This window comes from Pomacea canaliculata, linkage group LG1 (genome assembly GCF_003073045.1).
Source record: "Pomacea canaliculata isolate SZHN2017 linkage group LG1, ASM307304v1, whole genome shotgun sequence".
Taxonomy (NCBI): domain Eukaryota; kingdom Metazoa; phylum Mollusca; class Gastropoda; order Architaenioglossa; family Ampullariidae; genus Pomacea; species Pomacea canaliculata.
Window position 1 is genome coordinate 17,206,411 of NC_037590.1, and position 24,226 is coordinate 17,230,636.

The 24,226-nt window shown below is 40.5% G+C and overlaps 3 protein-coding genes across 4 annotated transcripts; all 3 read left to right on the plus strand.

Moving 5' to 3' along the window:
• The first annotated feature begins 1,104 nt into the window (after positions 1-1,104).
• LOC112567540 lies at positions 1,105-9,858 on the plus strand. Its single transcript, XM_025244239.1, has 4 exons — positions 1,105-1,556; positions 6,151-6,447; positions 6,814-6,960; positions 7,496-9,858. Exons 1-4 carry the CDS (start codon positions 1,469-1,471, stop codon positions 7,534-7,536), a joined length of 573 nt encoding a protein of 190 aa, XP_025100024.1. The 5' UTR covers positions 1,105-1,468; the 3' UTR covers positions 7,537-9,858.
• A 1,347-nt stretch (positions 9,859-11,205) lies between these two features.
• On the plus strand, positions 11,206-15,629 carry LOC112567524. 2 transcript variants are annotated; one of them, XM_025244228.1, is made up of 4 exons: positions 11,206-12,405; positions 13,544-13,834; positions 14,109-14,247; positions 14,506-15,629. In XM_025244228.1, exons 1-4 carry the CDS (start codon positions 12,342-12,344, stop codon positions 15,140-15,142), a joined length of 1,131 nt encoding a protein of 376 aa, XP_025100013.1. In that variant the 5' UTR covers positions 11,206-12,341; the 3' UTR covers positions 15,143-15,629. The 2 variants fall into 2 exon arrangements, with proteins under 2 accessions (XP_025100013.1, XP_025100007.1); XM_025244222.1 differs by having other exon boundaries at positions 11,207-12,405; positions 13,538-13,834.
• A 1,660-nt stretch (positions 15,630-17,289) lies between these two features.
• Positions 17,290-23,945, plus strand: LOC112557158 (vacuolar fusion protein CCZ1 homolog). The gene is made up of 12 exons (XM_025226846.1): positions 17,290-17,506; positions 18,023-18,120; positions 18,389-18,479; positions 18,993-19,115; positions 19,831-19,920; positions 20,344-20,519; positions 20,872-21,009; positions 21,176-21,321; positions 21,679-21,796; positions 22,157-22,309; positions 22,654-22,781; positions 23,027-23,945. The coding sequence occupies exons 1-12, from the start codon at positions 17,432-17,434 to the stop codon at positions 23,080-23,082; spliced, it is 1,392 nt and encodes a 463-aa protein (XP_025082631.1). The 5' UTR covers positions 17,290-17,431; the 3' UTR covers positions 23,083-23,945.
• Positions 23,946-24,226: the final 281 nt, after the last annotated feature.

Consider the following 24,226-nt stretch of genomic DNA (forward strand, 5'->3'; position numbering starts at 1 on the left):
GGGTTCTCTACTGTGTTCAAGTTAGTCGGGACATGGCACATTATATCATGTGGTACACTTGTCAAATGCTTTCTTAAAGTCAGCAACGTTTGTGAAGAACTTGTGCAATTTTTCAAATGCTCTTCTAATACGAGGCATCATTTAAGGATCCGTTCAGCTGTTCTTTTATCTGGTCTAAAGGCAGTATATTATTTGCTTTACGTCAAATAATTAGTACTCAGAGCATTATTTTGGGTGGATTATCAGGTTGTCATTTCTAGTTGCTAGGACATGACATATCCCAAGAATCGGTTGAGGACATTGCAAGTAATTTGGGACCATTCTTTCAGTCCTAGGATCTTCTAGCATATTGCGAAGACTTGTTATTTTCAATCTCCACATTTTCAGTTTGGCTGAGGCATTTACCATGCAAAGAAAGTTTCCTCAAGACAAGGCTTCATTAATCACTTCATGAAAGACTGACAAGTGTGCAGCCTCTCTGTCATTCTTTCTGGTGACCGTTGAGGGTGCTACTGCTACTGCCTGTTCAAAGCTAGTAGTTAGTAGTTCAACTTTGCTGTCGCAGAGAAGAGGCCCTCTGCTGACTTCAGTAATCTAAGTTTACTGTTGTGTAATGGACGTCAGTCTTTCATAGTTCTTTTCCTTCTTATATTGGCACTTTAGTTTCGATTCTCCGTACCTGGGCTGTGTCATCTTCTGACCGCAGGGCTGGCATTCTTGATACAGGGTTGCGGCCACTTCTTCAGTGCCTTTCTTTCATCCCAAAAGATCAAAGATTTCTTTTGTCTCTTGTAGATTTGAAAATATGTTTTGTTGAAAAAGGGAAACCTTTATTGTGTTTCATTAATTTTTATAAAAAGAAGCACTTTAAATGAATGATTACAGGCAGGCTGGTCCTTAGCCCCCGCGGGGCATAGGGCATGTGAGTATGCAATTGATATGGTGCCTAGTATTAACCAAAAGCACGGGACCCTAGGGAGATGCCTCATCTGCCTGACCATAAGCACGGTCTTGACTACAGGAAAGGCTTGGAGGTGCGGTAAAAAAACCGCTTAACCCTTAACCTACAGCTGGCAGCGCATAAGGCTGAGTAACAAGAAGGAAGCTAATTATGTTGACGCGCTCGAACAGTTCACCGCACCAAACCGATGAGATGCAGTTTTCACTTTAACACGGGTCAGTGATGAGGGTTTCACTCGACGAGTTTTGTGTTGGGATGCAGAGTTGTGATTTGTTCTTGTTTAAAACAAATGAGAAGACTTCGTATGCGCTGCTCGCTACAAGAATTCGGGAAAGAAAACGCGGTAACTTGTTGGGCGCAAGATAGTCACATGACCAGAAGGCGGATGCGGTAGTGGGCGACACGTCCGTCTTCGCGAAGTCACCACAGTACATTCCAAAGCAAGTGAAGGCACGCGACAGAAGTGTGCAGCATCTCCAGACGAGCAAGTATACACACCACGCGGCCATGGCGCGAGCGAGCGAGTGTGCACTGGTGTTCGTGGTGGTGGTGGGGCTGCTGTTCACCTCTTCCCATCAGGCAGACATCAACGACTGTAAGTTGCCAGGGTGCAGTGATGAGCTAAAAAATGCACGTGGTCTTTTTCTTCAGGTTATACATAGATGCATACATGTGAGGTTATCCTCTCTTCTATTTTCCTCGCTCCTTTTTCATTCTTCTATGCCTCATCTTCTACATATCTTCTACATATTGACTGATGCAAACACATCTGATCCTTTTTTTAAGGCCGTGCATGGCTAAACTAGTTAAAGCTTTGTTGGTCGAACCTAGAGGCATGGTGGTTCGATACCGTGTATCGAAGCAAACCACCAATTGTCGGGGATAGGTATCTAGCTCTCTAGAGAGTTGGGAAAGGTAAGGTAGCGAGGAACATCGAGGGAACGACCTTTAACTGAACACATATCGTCGAATATGTCCGGCAAAGCTTAGGAATCATTTACTTTTCCAGATATGTTAACGCCTTTATTGAAATTCAACTTAGAAGGCACACAAGAAGCCTATTTTATCTTTTCTTACTACCATTCAATCTGTTTTTGTTTTGTTTGTAACCTCTTTCTACACATACCATGTCCCCTTCCGTACGTATGTTCGTGTATACATACATGTCATGTTCGTAGGCTTAATATTTCGGAAACATTGAGCCTTATTCCGCTGTTTATATCTGCAGAAAAGCTGGTCCTACAGCACCCCAGGGGTATCAATGCCTGACCTTTAGCTTCTATTCACATATATCGAATCTTCTGGGTTACCCAGGCACTGTGTGAGATTCAAATTCCCGTTTTCATTGTCCATGAATGCTGTTGGCCCCGAAAGCAGCGTGCAAGAAACACTTTCTCTGAAATTCTCTCGCTTATCTCGATGACCCATCGACCAACAACATTTACTTCCTTGTTAAACCGCGGTCTGTGTGTCATATGGAAGTAGTCTATTATTATTATTAACGACCTTATTTGTCATAAACATCACCTTCCACTGCATTCGGAAATTTTAGCCGACATTGTTGTGACCGAGTCTAACAGTCTAAGGTTCACCTCATAGCCATCGTGCTAAACCTTGTACGCTCTTTGGCCAACAAGATGAATTGCTGCTTCTGATGAGATGCACACAGAACTTTTGAGTCGCATCAGTCCTGTCTTTTTACCGGAGCGGGTGTACAGAAATTGTTGATTCACGCCGACCAGTGACTAAGGTTACATCAACAAAGCAGCCGGGCCTGTAAGCAGGTTCAGCATACATAGAAAGAACATCGGCCCCGAGACGAGATCTGAACCCAGGACTTCCAGTCCCCACTATTTTGGTGAGAGGCGCTAACCAGACCATCCCATGTATCAGAACATGGTTGCTACATGGCAAAGCCATTTAACTGTTACATCCCCTGGATTCAGTGTCTCCAGACCTAAACGATGTGACATCCTTCTACATCCTTCCCTGGTGAACTTTCTGTTCGGATGGGATGTGCCTGCCATCGATGTCGCCTGCCCAGATATCACTGTTCTTGTCATCGGCAACTTTTGTCATAGGTGTTTAAAGAATTTGTCAATTTCCATTCATTGCATTACCTGTGTTATTATTGTCGGGGTCTGTGATTCATGTTGCAATATCACATGCATTTCTGCAATAAACTCTAACCCAGTGTAATGTAACATGCTTGGAGAAAATTACTACCCTGTAGAGATAATTTACTGAAAGAAACTCGTTTCAAAAAACAATATAAAAAAGTATTACTTTTCATGTAAAATGCGTCCTTTTTACTTCAGCAATGCGTGCGTGCATGGAGGTGCTGTCTATCGTGCGTGAGGGCGTGGGCATTGAAATGGTGAGACATGACAAACATCATGGCAGTCTTCACAAGCTGATAGTTCCGCGGCTGAGGAGATACACTTCCGCCACGCGTAAAAAAAAGAAGGAAGATTCATTGACAATGTTAAAAAATAATTTATGGAAGTTTCATTCAAGGATCAAGAAAATGAAGTCATAAAAGAAATGATAAAGCGTAAATATTTTGGCTTTCAATCTTCGCTGTCTTGCCTTAAATTTGACGCTAAACGAGAAGACGGGTGTGTCGGCGGGCTGCTACAAAAGTAACTGTTTCTCTTGGTCATGAAGAATAGATGCATTTTATTTTCCTCTATCAGAACGTTAAAAAATCAGCTTTTCCTATACTTTGGATTAAGAATTATTCATAGGTGGGTGGGTGGGGAGGGAGGGTTTCTAATTCTTGTCGGTGTTGGACAGGAAATGTAGTTCAAAGAGAAATGTTTGGACACGTAGTTCTCTGTATCCGATTTGTTTGTCTCGATGCACGGCTACACTTGGTGTATTTGTATTGCCCAACACTTTCACAATCCAGCCATCAGCTTCCGGCTTGGCGATGCAAAGGGCGAGTCGAGGATTTCAATCATTATCTTCCGCAGCAGTTGACATCATTATAATGGAGTATGACATGGTGAAGCTGAAAGAATAGTTTAGCCTCGCACAGGACTCGAAGCTAAGAGAAGTCCTTCGAGCGTGTACCCAGATGGCACTATGTGATAACTTGCATGTTTTTTAAGAGTATGGTCGTTTCTAATGAAATGGAGCCTCAGTGCTGCTCGCGATTATGAAGGTTGACACTCACTTCAGCATCACGAGTTCATGGAGGGTTTTGCAAACATTTATCAAATGGTGATGCAGTCTACTTTTTCAGTCGTATTCTATATATATTGTGGGGAAAGTGGTCTCCAGAAAGCCAAGCTGCGAAATTTGTAGATAAACAAAAGTAATCATGATAATTTATAAATAGGTTCGTGCAGAAATGGAACATGGAAAGGTTATTCTTAGTTCTTTTGATTAAATATTGAGTTCATACTATGCAGTTTCTAGAGAGAGACGTGAGACTGTTAGTGTGTTGAAGCTTTCTGGCCTTTCTGTGGGAAAGTCGGACAATTTGGAAAAGCCTAAACATATTAATCAAGGATACACATACTCCATTACAAGGCCCCGCGTGTTCTTAACGGTTCCTAACGCCGCCTCTGGACCTGTGCCCGTCTCTGGAGTAGTCGGGTTTGCCACGTGCTGTGTGGACTGTCGCTGGAACTGGCGTGGTGTCTAGAAGAGGGTTCCAGCAACCAGCGTTTTTCCCTTTGTTGTGATAGAACAAAGCGTGTCACGAGCCGTTGGGTGAGTAGGCTTAATTAATCTTTACCTTTGTTTTTCCACGCAGTTTTTGCCTTAAAACAAACAAAAACATACCTGAGAAGTTCCATGACACAAACGCGCTTGTCTCATTATGCATGTATTTAAAGAGAGGTGATCTGCTTAATCTGGACGAGATTGCAATGGAGTTCATTAATAGAAATCACCGAAGACGCAGTTTTTTTGCACACTGACTTGCCAACCTTGATTAATATGATTTAACATGATATAACGTTTAAGTCATTCTTTAATTTGTATTTTCTTATTTAATGCTGCTTTGCCTTTTAACAATAAAGCAGCGTGTTGTGATGCTACCACTGTGTAGGTGCGTGCAGTACCCCCCCCCCATCTTTTTACGTAATGTGCGAGTGCGAACGCCGTTCACTGTCAGCAGGGAGTTTGCCCCCCCAACGCCGAACATCTTCCTACGCCACTGCTATGTTTCTGTGTAGGCAAGTCTTTCTGCCTTTGTTTCTTCATTTCAATATCATTAGGAGTTTAATAAAGCGATGATTAAAACGGACAAGAAATTTTTTTTAAAAGCTAACAAAAATTTATGACAGTTTTACTTCCATGAACAGAGCAAATGTATTTTTTCAGAATGTTGAGCAATGTGGAACATTCTGTCAGCAAGGCTTTCCCCCCACTTGTTAAAATAATAGCAAAGACACAAATTGCTTTAAGATGAAACATCAGAAATGTGCATGTGTATACGTGATAACCTTTTCCCTAAAGTGCACTTTTCGTGGGTTTCACAGCTATGACAACACAAATGAGAAATTGAGTTTTCGGCAGGCTCATGCTCTTCCAGATTGACAAGAAGTCTATAAATGACACGAGTCACTTTACTTGAAATATGTTTGCCTTGAGACCTCAAGTATTTGTTTTTAGACGTAAAAAGACTGGTGGGCAGAAATAGATGGAGGTTTAGACAAACAGGTTTGGGTGACAGTCGAATGACATACGCACACAGGTTTTGAAGATTGTGCGTAGAATCAAACATCGCGTGAAACATTCAGACATCCGAGAAAACTACAAAGTCTGGAATGGAAGGAAACTGTAGTCAGGAATTAGTAAATAATACTTCTCAAACAGATTTGTCGCTTTTATAACGTATTAATAAGAACAAGAAAATGATGAAGAAGTGGTGGCAGGTTTTAAACTGGACACCATTGCCTAGCGCACCACCAGAATCGGGTGGAATGTTTGGTGAGCAGTTGTGAATACCTGCATAGCTCGAACAATTCAAATGTGACAGAATGAGAAGACGGGCTCAGCCGCCCACATATACCTATCATAGGCACAGTAAACCACCTGCAATTACCTACCCCTATATAGTTGTTTCCCTCTTTTTGTAACGCAGCTCGAGTAGGCAGTCAGCTCTGCGTTTATCTCGTATTTTATAACACCACAAAGTGGCATTGATAAGCTCAGTCTGTGACATTTTTTTTCAGTGTATCCTACTAATTTCAACTACACAGAAAGAACAAGTCGCTCTGTGAGGCTGTCCTGGGAACATCCGAAAAGTGCGAATGGCACCCGGACTGGATACCGAGTTCGACTGTTCAGTCCCCCAAATGATCCCTGGATTGCCAACTACAGGACTGGACCAAACAGTACAAACATAACCGTTTCTTGCCTGGCTCCCAACACTTCCTACAAGTTTGCTCTGTGTATCGAAATCGACGACAAACGCGATCTGTGTGAAAAATTCATGCCGAATTTCATCATTGAAACTGTTCTGGATGAAGGTATAAACTTGTTTATGGTCTCCTTCTAGCCTGTGTGTAAACAAAATGATTAACTTTATTAAGGGTACTTATATTTGTATGTAGATCCCTGCCGTTCTTTTCTCTTCCGTTTTTGGTAATTTTATATATATATATACAACCTTTCTTGCTATCTTTCATTCTTTTTGTGTCACTGGTATTTGTTTTCCAATGTGCATGTGTTAGAGTTTGTGCTTAGATTTGTTTACAAGTATATGTTTACTGCACACTTTGTTTGGGTGTGTTTGCGAACATTAATTGAACGATCAAAGACTTAGTTAAGCTACTTTTTGTTGTCTATATGATGTTCATTAACATAATCACCACTAAAGACTAAGATATCTTTAGTTTTTCACTCAGTTTCGGAAGAGGGAATTTCGTTCGCGTCTGTGGCCGCGAACTGGAGGGCAGTGCTGCTAGGCTTCGGGTTCACGATGATCTGTGTGCTCATCCTCGCGGAACCATCTTCGTTGGTTGCAAATGCTACTCACGACGGTAGGAGGGAGACTGTCATGCATAGAAACTTACATGTACAAAAACCCATACGAACAGGAGGGCAACGCGCTCGCACACACACACACGCACGCACACATGGGAAAAGGAGGAAGGATTTGAGAGAAGGAAAAAAGGGAGGAAATCCAAATAGGAGGAAATATGCAGAAAAGGGTGAAAACCAGGCTAGAAAAACATTTTTCTCCAGTTGAGCCACCTTTTTAATTGAAAAAGTTTATTTCACAGTTCTGTGATGATGACAATCATCAACATCCTTATCATCAGCATCTTATTCTTATTCTTCTTTACTGTAACTTAAGTCTATAACCTCGCGCATAAAATTCGTATCGTGGATAATTATTTCTTAGTCACATTTATCGTCTGATGAGCGTCAGTATTACTACTAAAGACTAACAGACGATGTTTGGCAACATTTTTGTGTAATTGTCGTGTGAAAACTTTCCCGAACATGGTCAAACGTTTAAAAATATTTTGTTTAAGAATGGTCTAAAGGCTGTTGCATGTTGAACTGTCGTAGGAGAAAGAAGTCGACACAAATCCAAGACGACTCTGTCCTGAGAGTCCGACCATGGGACCACCCCTTAAACGGCGCGACAGGCGATCGCCATTACTCTGAGGACCCTACTAGCGGCAAAGGATTGGTAAACCTCTTTCCTGACTCTTCACCTCCGGTCTCCCCTGCGGCCACGACGCCGTCGTTGACGCGGCTGCCGCCAGCACCGCCGAAGACTCCGTCTCGATTTAACGACAACGGAGACGACAGCTGCAGCGAACCGCCGCGGGTGCCATCCTGGCCAGGCTCCACGTGCGTGAGCCAGAACCTGGAGGAGATCGCAGATCTGGCCGTCTACCAGAACGAGGTTTTCACCAGTAACGGGCCTGCTGAAGACCTACCTGTCTACACCAACGAGATGTTCGACGATCAGGGATGCAACGACAGAAGTGGCAGACGTCACCGCCGGAACCAGCCTGTAGACCTGCCTGTCTACGGCAACTACCAGTTTTGATGTCATACTTTATGAAGCCAAAGCCTGTTTGATGCGCGGCAAAAGAGTTCCTTATTGCAAACTGTAGTCGATAGCCTGGAAGGTCATCTCCGAACCGTTGGTGGTAGTGGTGGTGGTGGTGGGGGGTTAATGTTAAAAGCGAATCCCGAACATCGATATTAAAAATTGTCCACACTTGTGCTTCATGAATTCTTGCGCGAACATATATCTCCATACGCATGAACACACGCACCGGTAAATGCTGACGTGCAAACATTCCTTCTTCCTCTACTACTCATGAGCGGTCTGGTGAGGCAACGGTTAGCGCCTATCACCAATACAGTGAGGGTTGGCTGTCCTGGGTTTAATTCTCGTCTTGGGCATGTTTTTCTTTCTCTGGATGTGGGATCTGTTTACAGGGTTGGCTGCCTTGTCGTGATATAGCCCTAGTTGCTGGCTCGGCGTAAAACACCAATCCCCACCCCACCCCACTCAACCACTGCAAGTTCCTGCAAAGTAATGGCTCTCCGAGTGCAGCGAGAAAGGTTCCAGCGAGTAGCCAAAGGGGGTCAGTACAAGGGTGTGAAGGGAAGTTGCTGGGTGTGACAGTGGGCAATGAGACGACCAGAGAGTGTAGCAAGTGGCATTCAAAGAACCGTCAAATAAACGGAACGGCGTTGTTGTAAACTTTGCTCTCATCACACTAGTTGATGAGTGGTGCTTGACTGAAATGGTTATCAACCAAAGTGAGATTTCAAGCTGAAATAGAGTTTCGTTTCCTCATTTGACCTTTAACATTTGTGTATGTATTTTGCTTGCTCTTGAAATGTGTGTGTGTGTGTGCGCGAGTGCACGATTTTAAGACTGCTATAAATTATGAATTTATTCAGTTGTTTTACGATCAAGTTTGTTGAATTATGGACGTTTGCTTGAAAAGTATCGCGACCCAACACATAGACCCGCTAGCAGGCTACTATTTTATAAGCATTTCAGATGACACTGGATTTCTACCTAATCCGCGTTTGTGTACTAAGACATCTGTGCACAAGAACATCACTTGTTTTTATTTGTTTTATCTGTGGCAAGACATAAAATCATATTCATGAATATTTTAAAAAGTTTTTAGAGATGTGAGTGGCCTTACAAAGTACTGCATTATGTTTTGGTGGTTCTTGTTTTTGTTTTGCATCGTTGCATAACTGCAACAGTCGTGGGTTGCCTCAGAGCTGTGAATTCGCACTTTATATATATATTACTCTGTTTAACTTTGAGGACCAAGGGAAATATTTGTCCCATTCTTTTAAATCGACTCCAAATGTGATTGAAACAACAGAGAGCAGTCAACTTTGGATGAAATAATTTAGCATTGATGTTGTGAGATTTTCATTAATAACTTTTCCAATTCACCATTGCTTCAAATAAAGTCACAAGAAAAGGAACTATACTTGTGCGGAGCTGTGTGTATTATGGGAAAAACACTTGCCGAAAAATCTCAAGAAAGACAATGATATGAAACATGGAGAAAGCCTCGTGTGGTCACCGAATGATGTTACCTGTGTCAAGTGAATGGACAACAGATCTGTTGTGCCTTGTCCTGAAATTGTTGCCTGAAACAAATTTTTGGGTAGCATCGACCTCATGGATCAGAAAAAGATTACATATGAAGTTGATCAAAGGTGAAGTACTACTTACTTTTATTTCTTTTTCTCGAAGTTCTTCTTTTGTAAGTGAGATATACACATATTGTTTGAATATTTAAAAAAAAATTTTCAAATGTCCTTGTGCTAGTCCTATTTCCTTTCAAAGATTTTTGTTTTGTTCTATTTATTTCCCATTACACCTAGCGATATTTCCTTATTCAATAAAAGGCACTAAACTGTGTCATGAGAATGGATAATGAGTAGGTCATTGGGTGCGTGTGTGTTGATATGCTTTTGGCAGTTATATGGGAAGTCCTTTTTTTATCCGATGAAATGTTGGTAAAATGTGGGATTCAGACTGCTAACACTACCAGTTTTTAACAGTTACAGAAATTGATAACAATTGTTTACATTTTTTTCTTGATTTTAATAAGCTTGAGCTAAATTGACCAAATGATTGTGTCAGACTGCAAAAAATATTAAACATCAAAAAGTCATTACTAGAGCAGAATAGATGAAAACCAGAAGAGCAGATGAAATCTTCAGGAGAATTTCCACATGATCACAAATCAGAAATTGCAGTAAAATGTTGAAGCACGTGACTGTTTGTCACTGATGTAAAGTTCATCGTAGGGACAAATGAAGAAACTGCGATGGTGTTAGCCAAGGAAGACTAACGGAGATGAGAGAACTGATACCGAGAAAGGGAGAACAAAAGGCCACAGGGAAGTGAACAGTCCAGCAAACTATATATCAATGTCATCAAAAGGTTAAGGTCGGTACAATAGGCACTGCAAGCACAACAAATTCAAGCAGAAAAAAAAAAGAAAAAGAAACGAAGAGAGCTGGCCCCATCAATCCTGACAGGCGAAGGGATACCACCCACAATAATACTCCATCCTTCCAAGTTTTAAGTGTGTGTAGCCATCTTATTTTACTCGCAGAAAAAGAAAATTTCCTCTTCTTTGGTTAAGTTTACTTGCATAAATTCCATCTCCTTTGGCATACGTGACCCTATACACATTGCAGGTTTATCTGTGTTTGAGATAGAAGACCGAAACAACGAAAGCCGGATAACCGCAATTACTTGTCATCCCGTCCGGTTCACCCTCACTTGGCGTGGCTTGTTTATACTTCGAACTTCTCTCTGACTGTTGTTTGAGAAGGAAGTGAATTGAAGTTCTTGTACTTTAAGTGTCATCAGCTTTCGTCGGTCCATTTTGATGACTGGCGATTCAGCCTCCAGAGTTTGCGCGTCAAATATTCTGGGCGTTGCTCTTTTTGTATGTTTAACAACATAACAAATAATCAGCTTTATATGGGTCGTCAGTGAATGTGGCCAGTGTTCACTAAACAACTTATATAGGTGTAAGATATTTCTGCCTATTTCTGTGTGTACCGCTGTTCAGAAGAATGCAGTGGGGCATGCAGAACACGCTTGGGAGAAAATTGTTAGGCTTCCTACCCTGCTGATGCTGGGAGTGACTACAATAAATGTATTTCCATCTACCATCTATTTCGGGGCTCCAGTCTTTGGTGGAGTTCTCCTTAAACGCTGCGTTGAGTCTGATGACAAACGACAATTTTGGAAGTAGCTCTCCCTATCTGCCTGTGTACTTCTCTTTCTCTCTCTTCTTTTTTCAGAAAATGAAGTACTTATCATTGTCAAGTACGTTTAAAGCCAGATACACTGCTAAACGCATGCATACATATTAAAATGCCCCTTTCGACAGTTCACGAGCTGGGCGATAATCCTGCCATACTTAAAAATGAAACAGCATCGAGATGAAACTGAGATCAGAAAGGCCAATCATATCCGGCGGCATCTTCTCAGCATATCACTAAGATGTTAAATGCCGTGCCCGTTGGCGGAAATGACATTTTTCAAGTTCTGCAGAATATTTTGCTATACTAGGGCTCAGTATCCATCTCGCATCTCTCTTTTAAATCGTAATCAACCCTCTACAGGACTGCCAGAGCAAGAGGATGTAAAAGGGAAAATATGGATGATTACGTCGATGAAAACGATCATCATCATGTGTTAAAGGCAGTACAGTGAGAAAGTGCAGAAAGGCATATAGCAAAGGGAAATAAAAAAGAGACTGAAATAGCCGACCATGAAACATGAAGAGAAGGAAGAATTTTGAAAAAAAAAGAAGAAGCGGAGTCAGTAGAGCGGATGCAAGCACAATGTAAGGGCACTCAAAAAACGAGAAACGAAACTATATTCAACCCACATAACAAAGAAACACAAACATCTTCAAATCGATGACACAGGTCGTAGTAAACATGAACAGAGTGCATGGATAACGATGAAAAAATGAGGTAAAAAGCAATTTGAAGGTATTGATGAAAAGACAGCAAGGAGCAACAGCGACAGATGATGAGGAGGAGGAGGATGACGACGACGACGACGATGATGATGATGATGAGGATGGATTTTCCCTCGCCCACTTCTCCTGAACAGCTAGAAGAAAAATCCCTACTTTTTCATGAAAGTTATCACATTAAATCAGCCGGCCCACTAGCCCACGAACTTAAGGAGCAAAGCTGCGTGTATTCCGTGTTCCCTTAATTACACCGGAAGACGCATTTGGTGAGATACGGTCGCGAGTGTGATGTCCGTTGCCAGCAGACAAAGCGCTGTACAACTGTGTACACAGAGCTTGGGAACTGCCAATCCTCGTGCCGACTAGTGTGTCTGGCTTGCTGATCCACTCAAGCCAAGTCTGGAATCATGACAGCACCCATGGCAGTGGTCGGGTTAGCTCTTATTACTGCTTTTCCAGCATCTGTCTCAAGTAAGTCTTGCGGCTAGCGTTCAGCGTGTGTGGCATTGGTGAATGTTGTCGCGGTCGTCTGTGTGAGGAAGTGATCAGTGAATGTGTTAAAAGACTTCAGTCAGTCAGTCAGTGAGTCAGTCGTCCCTTGGCCAGCACCTGTCGTTGGGAGGATCACACAGACAGACGAGACAGCTGACAGGCCCGCCATTCGTGGGCGATAGTCAGCAGGTCCTGTACTGGACGACCAGTCCAGTCTTTGATCTTCGTAAGTCAGTTCTTTCTTTGGCCACCGCGGCATCGACTACCCTCAAAGGTGCCTTTAATGACAGTCTTCGACAAGGTGTCGTGCCTGGTCACGTGACCAAAGACTATCTTACGTCGCCTGTTGAAAGTAGAGGTTCCTGGTTTCGTACAAAGTCGTCGGTTGTATGTTCTTTGTATGAGATCCGGAGCAGCCTCCTCAAACCTTTGTTCTCAAATGCCTGGATACTCCTATCCGTTTCGGAAAGTAGAGTCCACGTGTCACATCTGTAAGCAGGATCGGTACTACCAAGGATTTGTGCAGCTTGTACTTGGTAGTGAACCTTATCTTATGGCTATGTCCTGTTCAGTCTAGCCATTGCCAATGTTGATGTCGCGATATCAGGGGTGGAGCTGCCATCCTTGGAGAGGCTGGCTTCAAGTATTTGAAGCTGCTTACCTCTTTGAGCTGTATATTAAGATCATAATTATATATAGCGCTGTATATCTCATAAGATTTATATGTAGCTATATAAATAAAGTGAAAGACCCCGTTCATATAGATCTCTGCTTTGCCACTGCCATTGACCATAACTTTGCTCTTGTCAATGCTGGGCTCCATTATATAGGCGTTTGAACTATCTGTTAGTCTGTTGGTGAGGTGTTGCAGTTGTTTGTACTGAAAATAGTCGCGTTATACAGCCAAATGCCATGAAAGTGCGATTCATCCCTTAGATACCGTCTATTTAGGATTCTTGAACTTAAATTTACTTGTGCACTATAATCCAAACAGTGATCAACGTTTGAGTAGAAGTAATTCAGATTAGTTTTTAAGTATATATTATCAGTGTATCTTTTCACTTACCTTGATTTTGATCGTCTTTGAATATGCTCGCTAAAGAATCTTTTTTCCCAGTCCCAGCTCTACAAGGTGTCGAAGTAAAAAAAATTTCGAGCAATTCTTTTCTGGTGCTTTGGAAAAAGCCCGAAAATGTCTCTTTGGAGACCTGGAAGAACTTCACCTACTACCTAAGAATTAGTCCCAAGAAGACCACCTCCCCTGTAGTCGAATACGTCCTCGATACAGAAGGCAACTCGACATGGAAGGAGTTCTGCCTGCAGGAAGCAGACGCCACGTTGCAAATAACGTATTGCCAAGGAAGACAGTGTGAAAACACTAGCGTTCTGCGGAACATCAGTTTCACAGGTTCGGTTTTTTAAAATTTATTTATTTATTTTGGTGGCTTCCCGTAAAAATGGTCCGAGTTGCTAAAAGTGTGAAAACAGTAGTGATATACTCTCTCGTATAGGGGAGAACGCACAAAGAAAGAATGAAAATTATAGGAAGAATACCGAAGGGATAGGGAAGAACGTAGTAATGATAAAAATGATTTACTACTACTACTATTATTACAAAACATCCCTCGTTCTCTCATTACTTGTTAACTTGTTAAGACTCTTTAATTTTTTTTTCTCTCCAGAAGAAAGTAACTGGTTCTCAGAGCTGAAAATAATTCTGAGCCAGAAGCAGCCCTATGTAGCTATAGGAGCTGGCATCGCACTGGCAATCTCTCTCTTTGTAGCTGTCATCTTCATCTGCTGCCGCTACAAACGAACAAGGTGAGTTTGAAAAACAGAAACTGCGATTTAAATTGTCCATCTCTTCTCTCAAAGAACCAACCAAATCCAATCAATTAATCAACGAATACGAAAAAACCCATTTTTTCGTTTCTAATATGTATTTAGTATAAAATTATCTGCCAGTATGTAGACGTCTTCTATCCATTGGTCAATGTGGATGGCTAGCTCTCTGTATGACTGTCGTGGTACCGCTGGGAACTTTAACCTTTTGACATGCTTACTTGTGCCTGCTCACAGTGGCTCCCTCAACAAGCGTGACAGCAACTTCTCCCTGGACAGTGAGACCAACGTTCAGGCTGTACAGTTCACCGAGCGTGGCCGAGCGTGGATCGTGCTGCGCCTTCACCGGAGTCCATCAGCTCCGCGGCGCCGCCTGCTGTCCCCGACACTCTTGATGAGTCGCAGAGAGGCGGCGAGACGGCGCAGCAGCCAAGTGGTCCTCAGTCGCTGTCTGCGCACACACTTCGTCCTCTTCCTCCTCCACCCGCAGACGTCCGCACCAGCAGCGAGCTCACGCACCCGTCTAATGTCACCTCCGGAGCAACGCTCTTTGACAAAACGCCACCTCCGCTCCTGCCAGCAAAATCGCACGAGAACACTTTCTTCGCCACCTTGCCGCGCGTGTCCGACTCCACCTCGACGTGGCAAACGACTCCAACTGCGTCCCCGGCCACGCTGGACAGTTTGGCGACCCGTCCACCTGCAGACTTGCCTCGGCTTCCTTCCGCCACTCTGCCGCGTCCAGCTGGCACCAAGCACTCGCAAGACTTTTTTGACCGCCTGGACAGGCGACCGCCTGCTCCCTTGCCGCCCGAGGCTGCGGCGCCGCCACCATTGCCGCCGTGGTCGTCTGGGGTCGTTGTGTCACGTCTGAACAAAGGTGCGCTGCCTCCGGCCAGGACACCGCCACCCGCCACGGCAGCGGCGCGAATCTTCTTCGATACCGCGCGGTGTGAGCGCGACGCGGCACCGGCCTTGTCGCCCGCTGTCATGTCCACCGCCACGCTGCCGCGCCGAAAAGACCATGCGATGCTGCGTCAGAAAGCACCGCTGCCTCCACTCGCAGGCACCCTACCTCACATGAACCGGAAGATGTTAAACCGACCGTTGCCGCCGGTACCTGCGGAATGAAAGCGTGCATGACCGTTCGGAAACAAAGCTAACGACTGACTAGAACTTGCCTCGTCCACAACAGGCTGAAAAGCTGGATCGCTACCCAAGTGCACTCTGGAAAACAATTACCTGCAAGATTAAAGTTTATTCAGTATTATTATTATTCGCGATAGGCAGTGATCGAGCTGTACTGTAACGAAACGTTACACAATACAAGCGATAGAAATAAAACCCTTAATGTACTTTTATATTTTCTTGGATTGTTCACTGTGCTTTCACTTGTTTACTTCTAATTATTTTGACTTTTTAAAGAAAGTAAATAATTATTAAAAAAAAAAAAATAAAAACCACACACACACTCTCTCTCACACACACAGAGAAATTATAAACATCTTCAGACAAATATAGTCACTATTAATGTCAATGTGCTGGCGGACTGGAAAAATATTTAGAAGTAAACTTTTTTCATAAGCTCTTTTCTTCGTGTTCACATTTACCATGTTGCCTACAATTTCAGGCTCGATCTCTTCCAGTCTTGCCTCCCTCTCCCCCCTTCTCTCTCTCTGTGCATGCTTGCTGCCCTTGCTATCAAGAAATGGAATGCCAATGTACTAAAATTATTCATGAGCCTGAAAGCGTGGGATAAATGACAGCTAATGACAGCTATCCTGCAAGTTTATATCAGTTTAGTCCTTTGATTTGTACTGACGAGATTTGTCGGGTGCAGCAAACTCACAATTAAAGTTGTCCAAAGAAAGTGCATGGTTTCTGCTGAGCATCAGCAAGCAAATCATGGATGGAGAAATTCTATTTCTTCCTTCGGCGTCGGCCTCCTCCAAGATCCTGAATAAAGGTTTCTAATGTTGTGCCAGTGTCACAGAGAAGCTACAATATATTTTTCGATGCTCTTATACTTGGAGCCTGCCGTTGAGGCGCTTGGAAGATGTTCATCCTGGCCTCGGCTGGCAATTAGATAAAAATTTGTCTTTATCTTACCACCGTGTCCTGTTGGTGGCACCAACCTCCAGATCCCCACATGATACACCTAAGCTGCTTCCATAACTATACATACGCTACATGACGTTGATATGTCGGAGACATTTAATATTAAATTATTATTATAAAATATTAGATTGGTATTATGAGCTGACTCAGCAGCAGCATGTGTAAAGCAGCCAGCCTTGCCAACAGGTACCGCGAAAGACGGTCGATCGCGATCTAGACTTAGGATGCCTAATCCTGATTAACCAGCTTTGTTTTATTGGTTTATTCTTATTCACAGAGTGCTTCTCTAGACCACGAGCTATATACGGCCTTTTTTTTCAGATACAGCAGCCACGTACTTTAATAAAGTATATAGGTATTGCATTTTCCACAGTCTATGCGTTTTCGTCATAAAAATGAATGGCAAAATTAAAGCTATAAAAATTCCACGGCCGTTAGAGGGTTAAAGAGATTGCAAAAAATAACAATATATATGTCTGCGGGTAGAGCTATTATAACTATACATGCATTGTACCCCAAAATACCGCCTTTAATAAAAGGGAAATATTGCGTACCCTACGCCTCCTCCTCCTGAAAAATGCAAACCAAAATAAAACAAGTAAAAGGCAACAACATTAAAATCTAAACTTCATCATAAATTTTTAGATATGTGTACACATTGTGTATATTATGCCTTTCAAGTCGCTCTCTTCAGCGTGCATATATGCTGCTCATCATTCATAATACATCACTTACATGTAATTTCAAAACTTTTAAAACCTATTAATGATTTAACATTAAATAGCAGTACCATTGCCAAACAGTTCTTGCATCCTTCTCTAGTCATGGACAAGTACGTGTTGCTAACCCATGCACCGGCATGGATAGCCGAACATGTTCAAGGGAAAGAACCAAGCAGACGCCCAGAGTTATCGCTCATGTAAGCATGGCTGCTTTCTTCGAAGAAAAGAATGCACACAGTTTGTTTGTCGTATCCAGTCTGTGATATTCCTCAGAGTAACGGTGGGAGATTTCCAAACGCGAAGGAAGAATTGATGTATACGCGATGACTTCAAAAGGCTCCATAGGTCTTCTTAACTTTTTTATTTTCAACTCCAAGTATGGACCGAGAGAAGGGGAGGTACTGGATGTTTTATATGTTCTTTACATATAGCACCATAGATCACAGCACGAACTTGTATTGATCTCAGTGGGAACAGCAGTTGCCCTATATACATCATAAAGCACTATTGCCCATTGGTATCGAAGAAAAGCACTTAACTTTTTAGTGTTGTGACAGCATAAAAAGTCGATGAAGGGTTTTATTTTCTTTCCGAATAAGAGGTTTACTCTTTTAGTCTCAGAAAGATCTGTAACAGCATGCATGACTTCATATTCTTGGACTTACATTCACATGCACATATAATTAGTTAAATGAGACAAATTACTGAAATAGATCTATGTAGTTGAAAGTACAGATCATCGTGTGCATTATGCAGTTGTTTGAAACAATTTTTTCATTGTAAAGTGATTTGCATCCTTGTATATCTGATTTAAGTTGATTGAATGTTGATTATAGAAACAGTAAGATTGCATACTTTTGTAATCTGTGTGTAAGTTTGTGACAAATAATAGAATATATGCATTTTCTTTTCAGGAAGAGAAAAAAATAATGTTTTACAGTCCTGAGGAGGCTGACATTGACACAAAAGTAAAAAATATTGGCCTTGCAGAAGCCATTGCACAGTTTTCAGCGTAATGATCAATTTTATTTTTCATTCATCTTCTTTCAGATTGTTTATGTGTAATGTGCCTTGTAATCTACAAAACACGTTTTTTTTTCTAAATGTAGTTTCATATTACTATAAAGTTTCATAATAACGTTGTTTTTGAAGAAACATTTTTTTTTATGCATGACACTTTTGCATCAAGCAATTCTCATAAAAGCAAGCATCACCCACTAGAGTTATATATGGAAAGAAGAACTGTTTGAGTAAACAGTTTTGCCTGGGTAATGTTGCAGGACATTTTCCGAGATACCATGTCAAAGTGTACACACACAGAAGACAAGGCAACTCTTGTTGCAGCCAGAAGCAGGATTCTGGGTGGTTATGGTAAGATGAAAATAGATGTTGGAAGAGTTTAGTTTCAAACTAAAATCTTATAAGCACAACATAGTGAAGGAAAATGTGCAGGAAAAACCCAAATACTGTTATATGATAGCTGGAATTTGAGGTAAGATGTAAGTTAAGCAATTTTCTTATTAGCTTATTATTTCAGTGTCATGGTTAACATATGCTGCCACTTTTGCAGACCAAAAGTTTCAAATTGCATTGAAGTATATGAGGCATTTAAACTTCCTTTTGTGATATACAGGAAATAAAGATTGCCTAACACAAAAAAAACCTTTAATTACTTGAGTCCCACTGTCAAACACAACAGTTAACAATCAAGATGCACAACCTAATGCCCTTAATGTGTGAAAAGAATGTACTTGTAGTTATGCCTAGTTTAAACATTTAGTATGGGCTTCATATATTTTAACTAGTAATAGTTTCCAAAAATGCTTAGTTGGGTTGAAAACAGATGTGTAAGTTGAAACGTTTTTCATTTCCTCAATTATATAGACTGTGAGCCATCCATTTCAAGAGAAGACCAAAGATGGCACACCTTATTTGGAGTACAGGGAGGATGACGTCCAAGACTCAGTTTTCCAGGCTGTGCTTGACTTGGCCTATAAAATGTTCAAGGTGAAAACTGGATGTGCTTTTTCACAGTCAAAATACATACCTATGTCATTTGTGTTTTATAGCACTGACTTTTTAGGGAACACATCATATCCAGGTCAGGTAGACTGGTGTTATACAGTAACTGGTAACAAAAAAAATAAAAGAAAGCCCTTTCAAACTTAAATCTTTGGTATATGAAGTGGTCTAATTTTTTATTCAAGAAATGCTATGCCTTTCTCATTTACATATTCTGAGTATTTTGGGTCACATAATTTACCTCACCAATTTTATCAGGAAAGCTGAAGCAAAGGGAACAAAGACCAAGTCACAGAATTTAAGGAAGAAGCAAAGAGAAAAAAATATTTACAAAACTATTAATAATACTACAGACTTTTTAAACATTATTTAAAAGTGTCGCATTTATGCTTTGAAAAGACAGATGTGGTAAAAGTGCTACAATAATCTGGTTAGTTTATGTAGTAAGGCTTGGTGCACCACTCCAGTAAAGATCATTACTTGTTTGTGTAAGGTGAGTGAAAAGTAATATGGATTAAGGTTCTACCACAGTCCTGAAGAATGTTAAAATTTAGTAAGCATATTTTATCCCTTCCAATAATTCACAGCTTTCAATGGTCTGACCAGTCTGACTCACTTTCCAAACTTTTTCATTAATTTTAAAGCAATATTATGTTAAGAGTATAGTAAATTGTATGTAATGTGGTTTTATTTTTTACAGTTATTTAACGGAACTTTTGAGCACATCTTGATGAGAGCAGATGGCGATGTGGAAGTCCTGAAGCAGCGGCTAGAGGGTTTTTATAACAAAGTATGGCAGTTTTTTTAATTCTTTATGAATTCATGCCATAGTTTCAAACGTTATGTTTTGCCTTCCAAACACATATTTTTTTAATATTTATTTTGAAACATTGTGTGATGATTAGGGAAAGTGAGCTGATATGTTTTTATAGCTTTGAGAGAAAATTTTATTTTATATTTATTTTATTGCTTATTAAACATCTGTGTGTGTGTGTGTATTTAATCTGCCTTGTTTTTCATCAGTGTTTTTTTCCCCCAATGTCTGTTGTTCTTCTATCTCATCTATCGGATTCTGTTTAAATCTTTATGATTTTTTCTGATAAACACATTATTAGAAATATTTCTAGGCTGTATCATTTATATGTATGTCATTTTATTGCTCACATTTAAGTTTATATTCATGGAGCAATAAACCTTGTTTTTTATGTTCTAGTATTTGCTGACCTTAAGACTTTCACAATGTGACCTGCTTGATGTGTTCAACGGCATCCATTTTTTACCTCTTGACAAAAATACTTACCTTCGAATTCAGTGTTTCATCAACAGACTTGAAGCAACATTCCCCTTTGTTAAATATACAGCATTTTTGTACAATGACAAGCTTGTCTGGTGAGTTATGTTGGATTAATATTAACCTTTGTGTGTACTTACGATTGTGGTGATGCTACTGAGAGAACAGTTTAAAAACTAAATTGGGGTTGTGTTAAGAAATATTACATTACATATTTAAGTTCACTTTAGGTTCAGCCATATCAGAGTACTTTTCAGTTACTAATTTCCATTCCCATGTTGGGCATTAATCTAGGATGTCTTGTACCTCAGTTTGGGTAATATCCCATGATCTATATGCATAGCCAACTTTTATTTGTAATTGCAGATTATAAAACTTGAAGAGCAAGTTTAGATATAGTGGTTTCTGTAAATAGAATGAATTGCAGTGAACATGAATACTTGTTTGCAGGAGTGGACTGGAGCAGGATGACATGCGCACTTTATATCAGTACCTCACAACTACTCTGTTCCCTACTTACATGGCACAGGAACACCAAGGGGGAGGCCAGGTGAAATCGCAGGCTGTGGGAGCTTCTCAGTACTGCAAGTGAGTTTTTTTTCAATTCCGTAGCCTTCATGCTTCTTTAATGCTTACAAGTAGATGTGTGTGTATATATATATATGACAGAGAGCAAAGATATTTGTTTTATCTTAGGAATAAAAAGTAAACAGTGTAGTAATATGGCAGTTCTGGTAAAAACTTTTGTGAACAGGTTTTTAACAGGCCCCCCAGATCTGACTGATGAGAGATCAATGGGGAAGCTTCCACGAGTATTTGTCAGCACTGAAACAGACAATGAGGAGTTCTACCTACTGGTGTATCGTGCCATGTCTGCAACCATCTGCCTACTTGTTAATGGTGTGAAGCTGTTTGTTTGAACTGCCAAGCAAAAGGAAAACAGGCTTAAATAATTGTTGATCTTACTAACAGTGAGGTTTTGCAATATTTGGCTGCCTTCAGACATAACAAGTTATCTGATACATAATGCGGCTAAATTTAGGTGATTAATGTCTAGTTTATAAGTCAGCACTATCGGACTATAAGACTGTATGAAGATTCAAAGATTTTTAACTTGCATCTGTTATATATTACGTGTTCAGGAAAGGGAAGTGTGAAGTCAGCTTAGCATTATTTCTTAAACTATTTTAGTGGGCTTTACAAAACTGCATGCATGATTGAAAAAGTGTTTTTTTTTGTGTGTGTGCGTGTGTACAGTGAAATGCCCTCTAAATGTGCCAATGTGCCGAAAGCTTGATGCTATGATGGCTCCACAAATGACTAAACTTGCTTCTGACATTAAAGAGCAGCACTATCAACGAGCTCCACCTCAAAGGTTAAAAAACATTTTGTTTTGTCCTGAGATGCTTATGTACAAATGCATAGAAAGTTTAGATTTGATTAACATTAATACAGAGATTGTTGTATATCACCAGCATTTTTCTTCTGAAGTAATGGATAGTCTGAGATATGACTGAAGCACAGCAGAGAATGATAGGGAAAATCCCCATTGTCATACACAAGAGTGTGTGTTTTTGTGAAGGGTATGGTATTAGATGGATGTTAGGACACTGCATGTGAACCTTGATGTCAGATGTATTATATGAGGTATGAGACTGTTGTAATACCAAGATTGTAACCCTATGTAATATGTACATTAGAAAACAAACCTTTATATCCTCATCCATATGTGCAGTGCAGCAGATCCAGTCTACAAGTACATTTATTTTAATCACATGAACCTGGCTCAACAGACTACAATGCACACTGACCTACAAAAACAGGCTGGAATCACTATACCTCAAGAGATCATGCGCCTTCTTAACGATATCAATGCAGACCTTGCACAGTGAGTGTTGCACAGACTGGCAGGTTTTAAGATTTTTCCAAGTGTAATTTGCATAAGGACCCCCATGATTTTTTTTTCATAGGGAAGAACAAGCTTGGTGTGTTGAAATCAGAGCACATTATTTAATTCTGTCCTTTTTTGAGTGCAGTTTCACAAGTGTCGCTGTTCCTCATGGAGTGGGACTCTGTAGGCATGATTTTTATTGCATGGAATTATCAGGTTAATGAAATGTAAAGTATTGATGTGAATAATCTTTCAAAGAAGGAAATTGTGAATTCAGCTAAGTGAGATGGATGACTGATATTTAAAATTCCTTACTTTAATCATACCTTTTCATCCCTCAGGAGTAACACTGATGGAGAGACTATCGTGAAAACCACTTCAGACTTTTGGGTTGTTGGAAAAAAATCTGACACTAGAGAATTTTATGTTGTTATCAACCAGAAAAATGCTAATCTAATTGAAATCAATGGTAAGTCTGCCTGTGTACTTTTTCCAACTTGTTGATTTATGTGATTTCACATTATCATTGCATCACATATTCTGTTGTATTGATAAGAAAATAGTGTTTTCATGGATCTGTATGTGTATTCATATTTGCTTATTAAAATTGGCTTACACATTATTATCTCAGGATAATGATTTGCCATAAATTATAGGCCGCTGGTATTGTATTAATGAATTAATATTAGTAGTGTTTTAATTTTTCTGTTTCAGAGGAAGTAAAACGACTATGCACATCTCACCTAAACAGCATATTTTTCTTGGATTGACAAGTGTTTTAGGAGCTTTGCTCTGTGCATTAATTGTCAGTTTCCCACTCCTTTGGCAGCAGTAGAGTATTCTGGTGACATACTCTGTGATGTTCTTTGTTCACTTGATTATGAAATCAGAGGAAGAACTACTGGATTAAAGAAATGTTTCTGTAGTTTTAACTTATCTCAGATGGCTCCTCACTTCAGTCTTCAGAAGAAATTGCCTGAACGATATGTGGGTTGATGCTCATTGATTGTAATGAGCACATCTATTGCTTCTGTTATTTGTTTACATATTTTTTTACTAAGGATTTGCTTGTATTTTGTTGTGGTAGTTTATGGTTCCTTAAATACTGGATGATAGTTTGCACCTTTTGTTGATATGCAAGTCTGTGATAGCTATGACAGAAGTAAGGACTATATGCTGAGGAAAGTATTGTGAATGGAAATATTTACTGAAAGTGTATGCACATTTGCATGATCGTCTCTTTTCTTTGCTTCTTTTCAAGCTTTTCTACAGTTTTAGAATGTTTCCATTGTAGAGAAATAAGTTATGGGGAAGCATAATGGCTGTTTAGGCTAGTATATTTTTCAACCAGACTAGCACAACCTTTTTTAATTGATTTTGTTAAGGAAAGCAAAATATTGAAGCAGGAGTAACATGTTGCATACATTTAAAATGATATTTGCAGCCATTTGTGAAACTGACTCAAGGTGTTAACCACAGTTTTAAGGAAAAAAGTCAAGAGTGAGTTAAGAGTCCATCACAGAAACATGTATGACTTCCTCAGTGTGTACTCCGAGTGTTTAGTCCTTGTTGTTACTCCTCAAGGAGCATAGGGCCGCACTCCAAGTGTGCATGTGTGCAATGTAAAAAAAAATGCCAAAAACTATATGCATGTGCATGTGTAAAAGAGAAAGAGAGGAAGGAAGGAAATACACTTAAAATCTGCACCAATCCATGCAAGTCAGATTTCTTGCCATATATTTGGTGATAATGACTGTATTTCTCCAACAACTACAATTCACTTAAAATAGATTTTATAAAATTCAGAATAAAGAGAATTGGTTCCTGGATTTTGAAAAGCCTGACTGAGAAGAAAACTATGGCATAAACTAAAACCAACACTTCCTGAAACAGTAACAAGAAAAGCACCCAGAT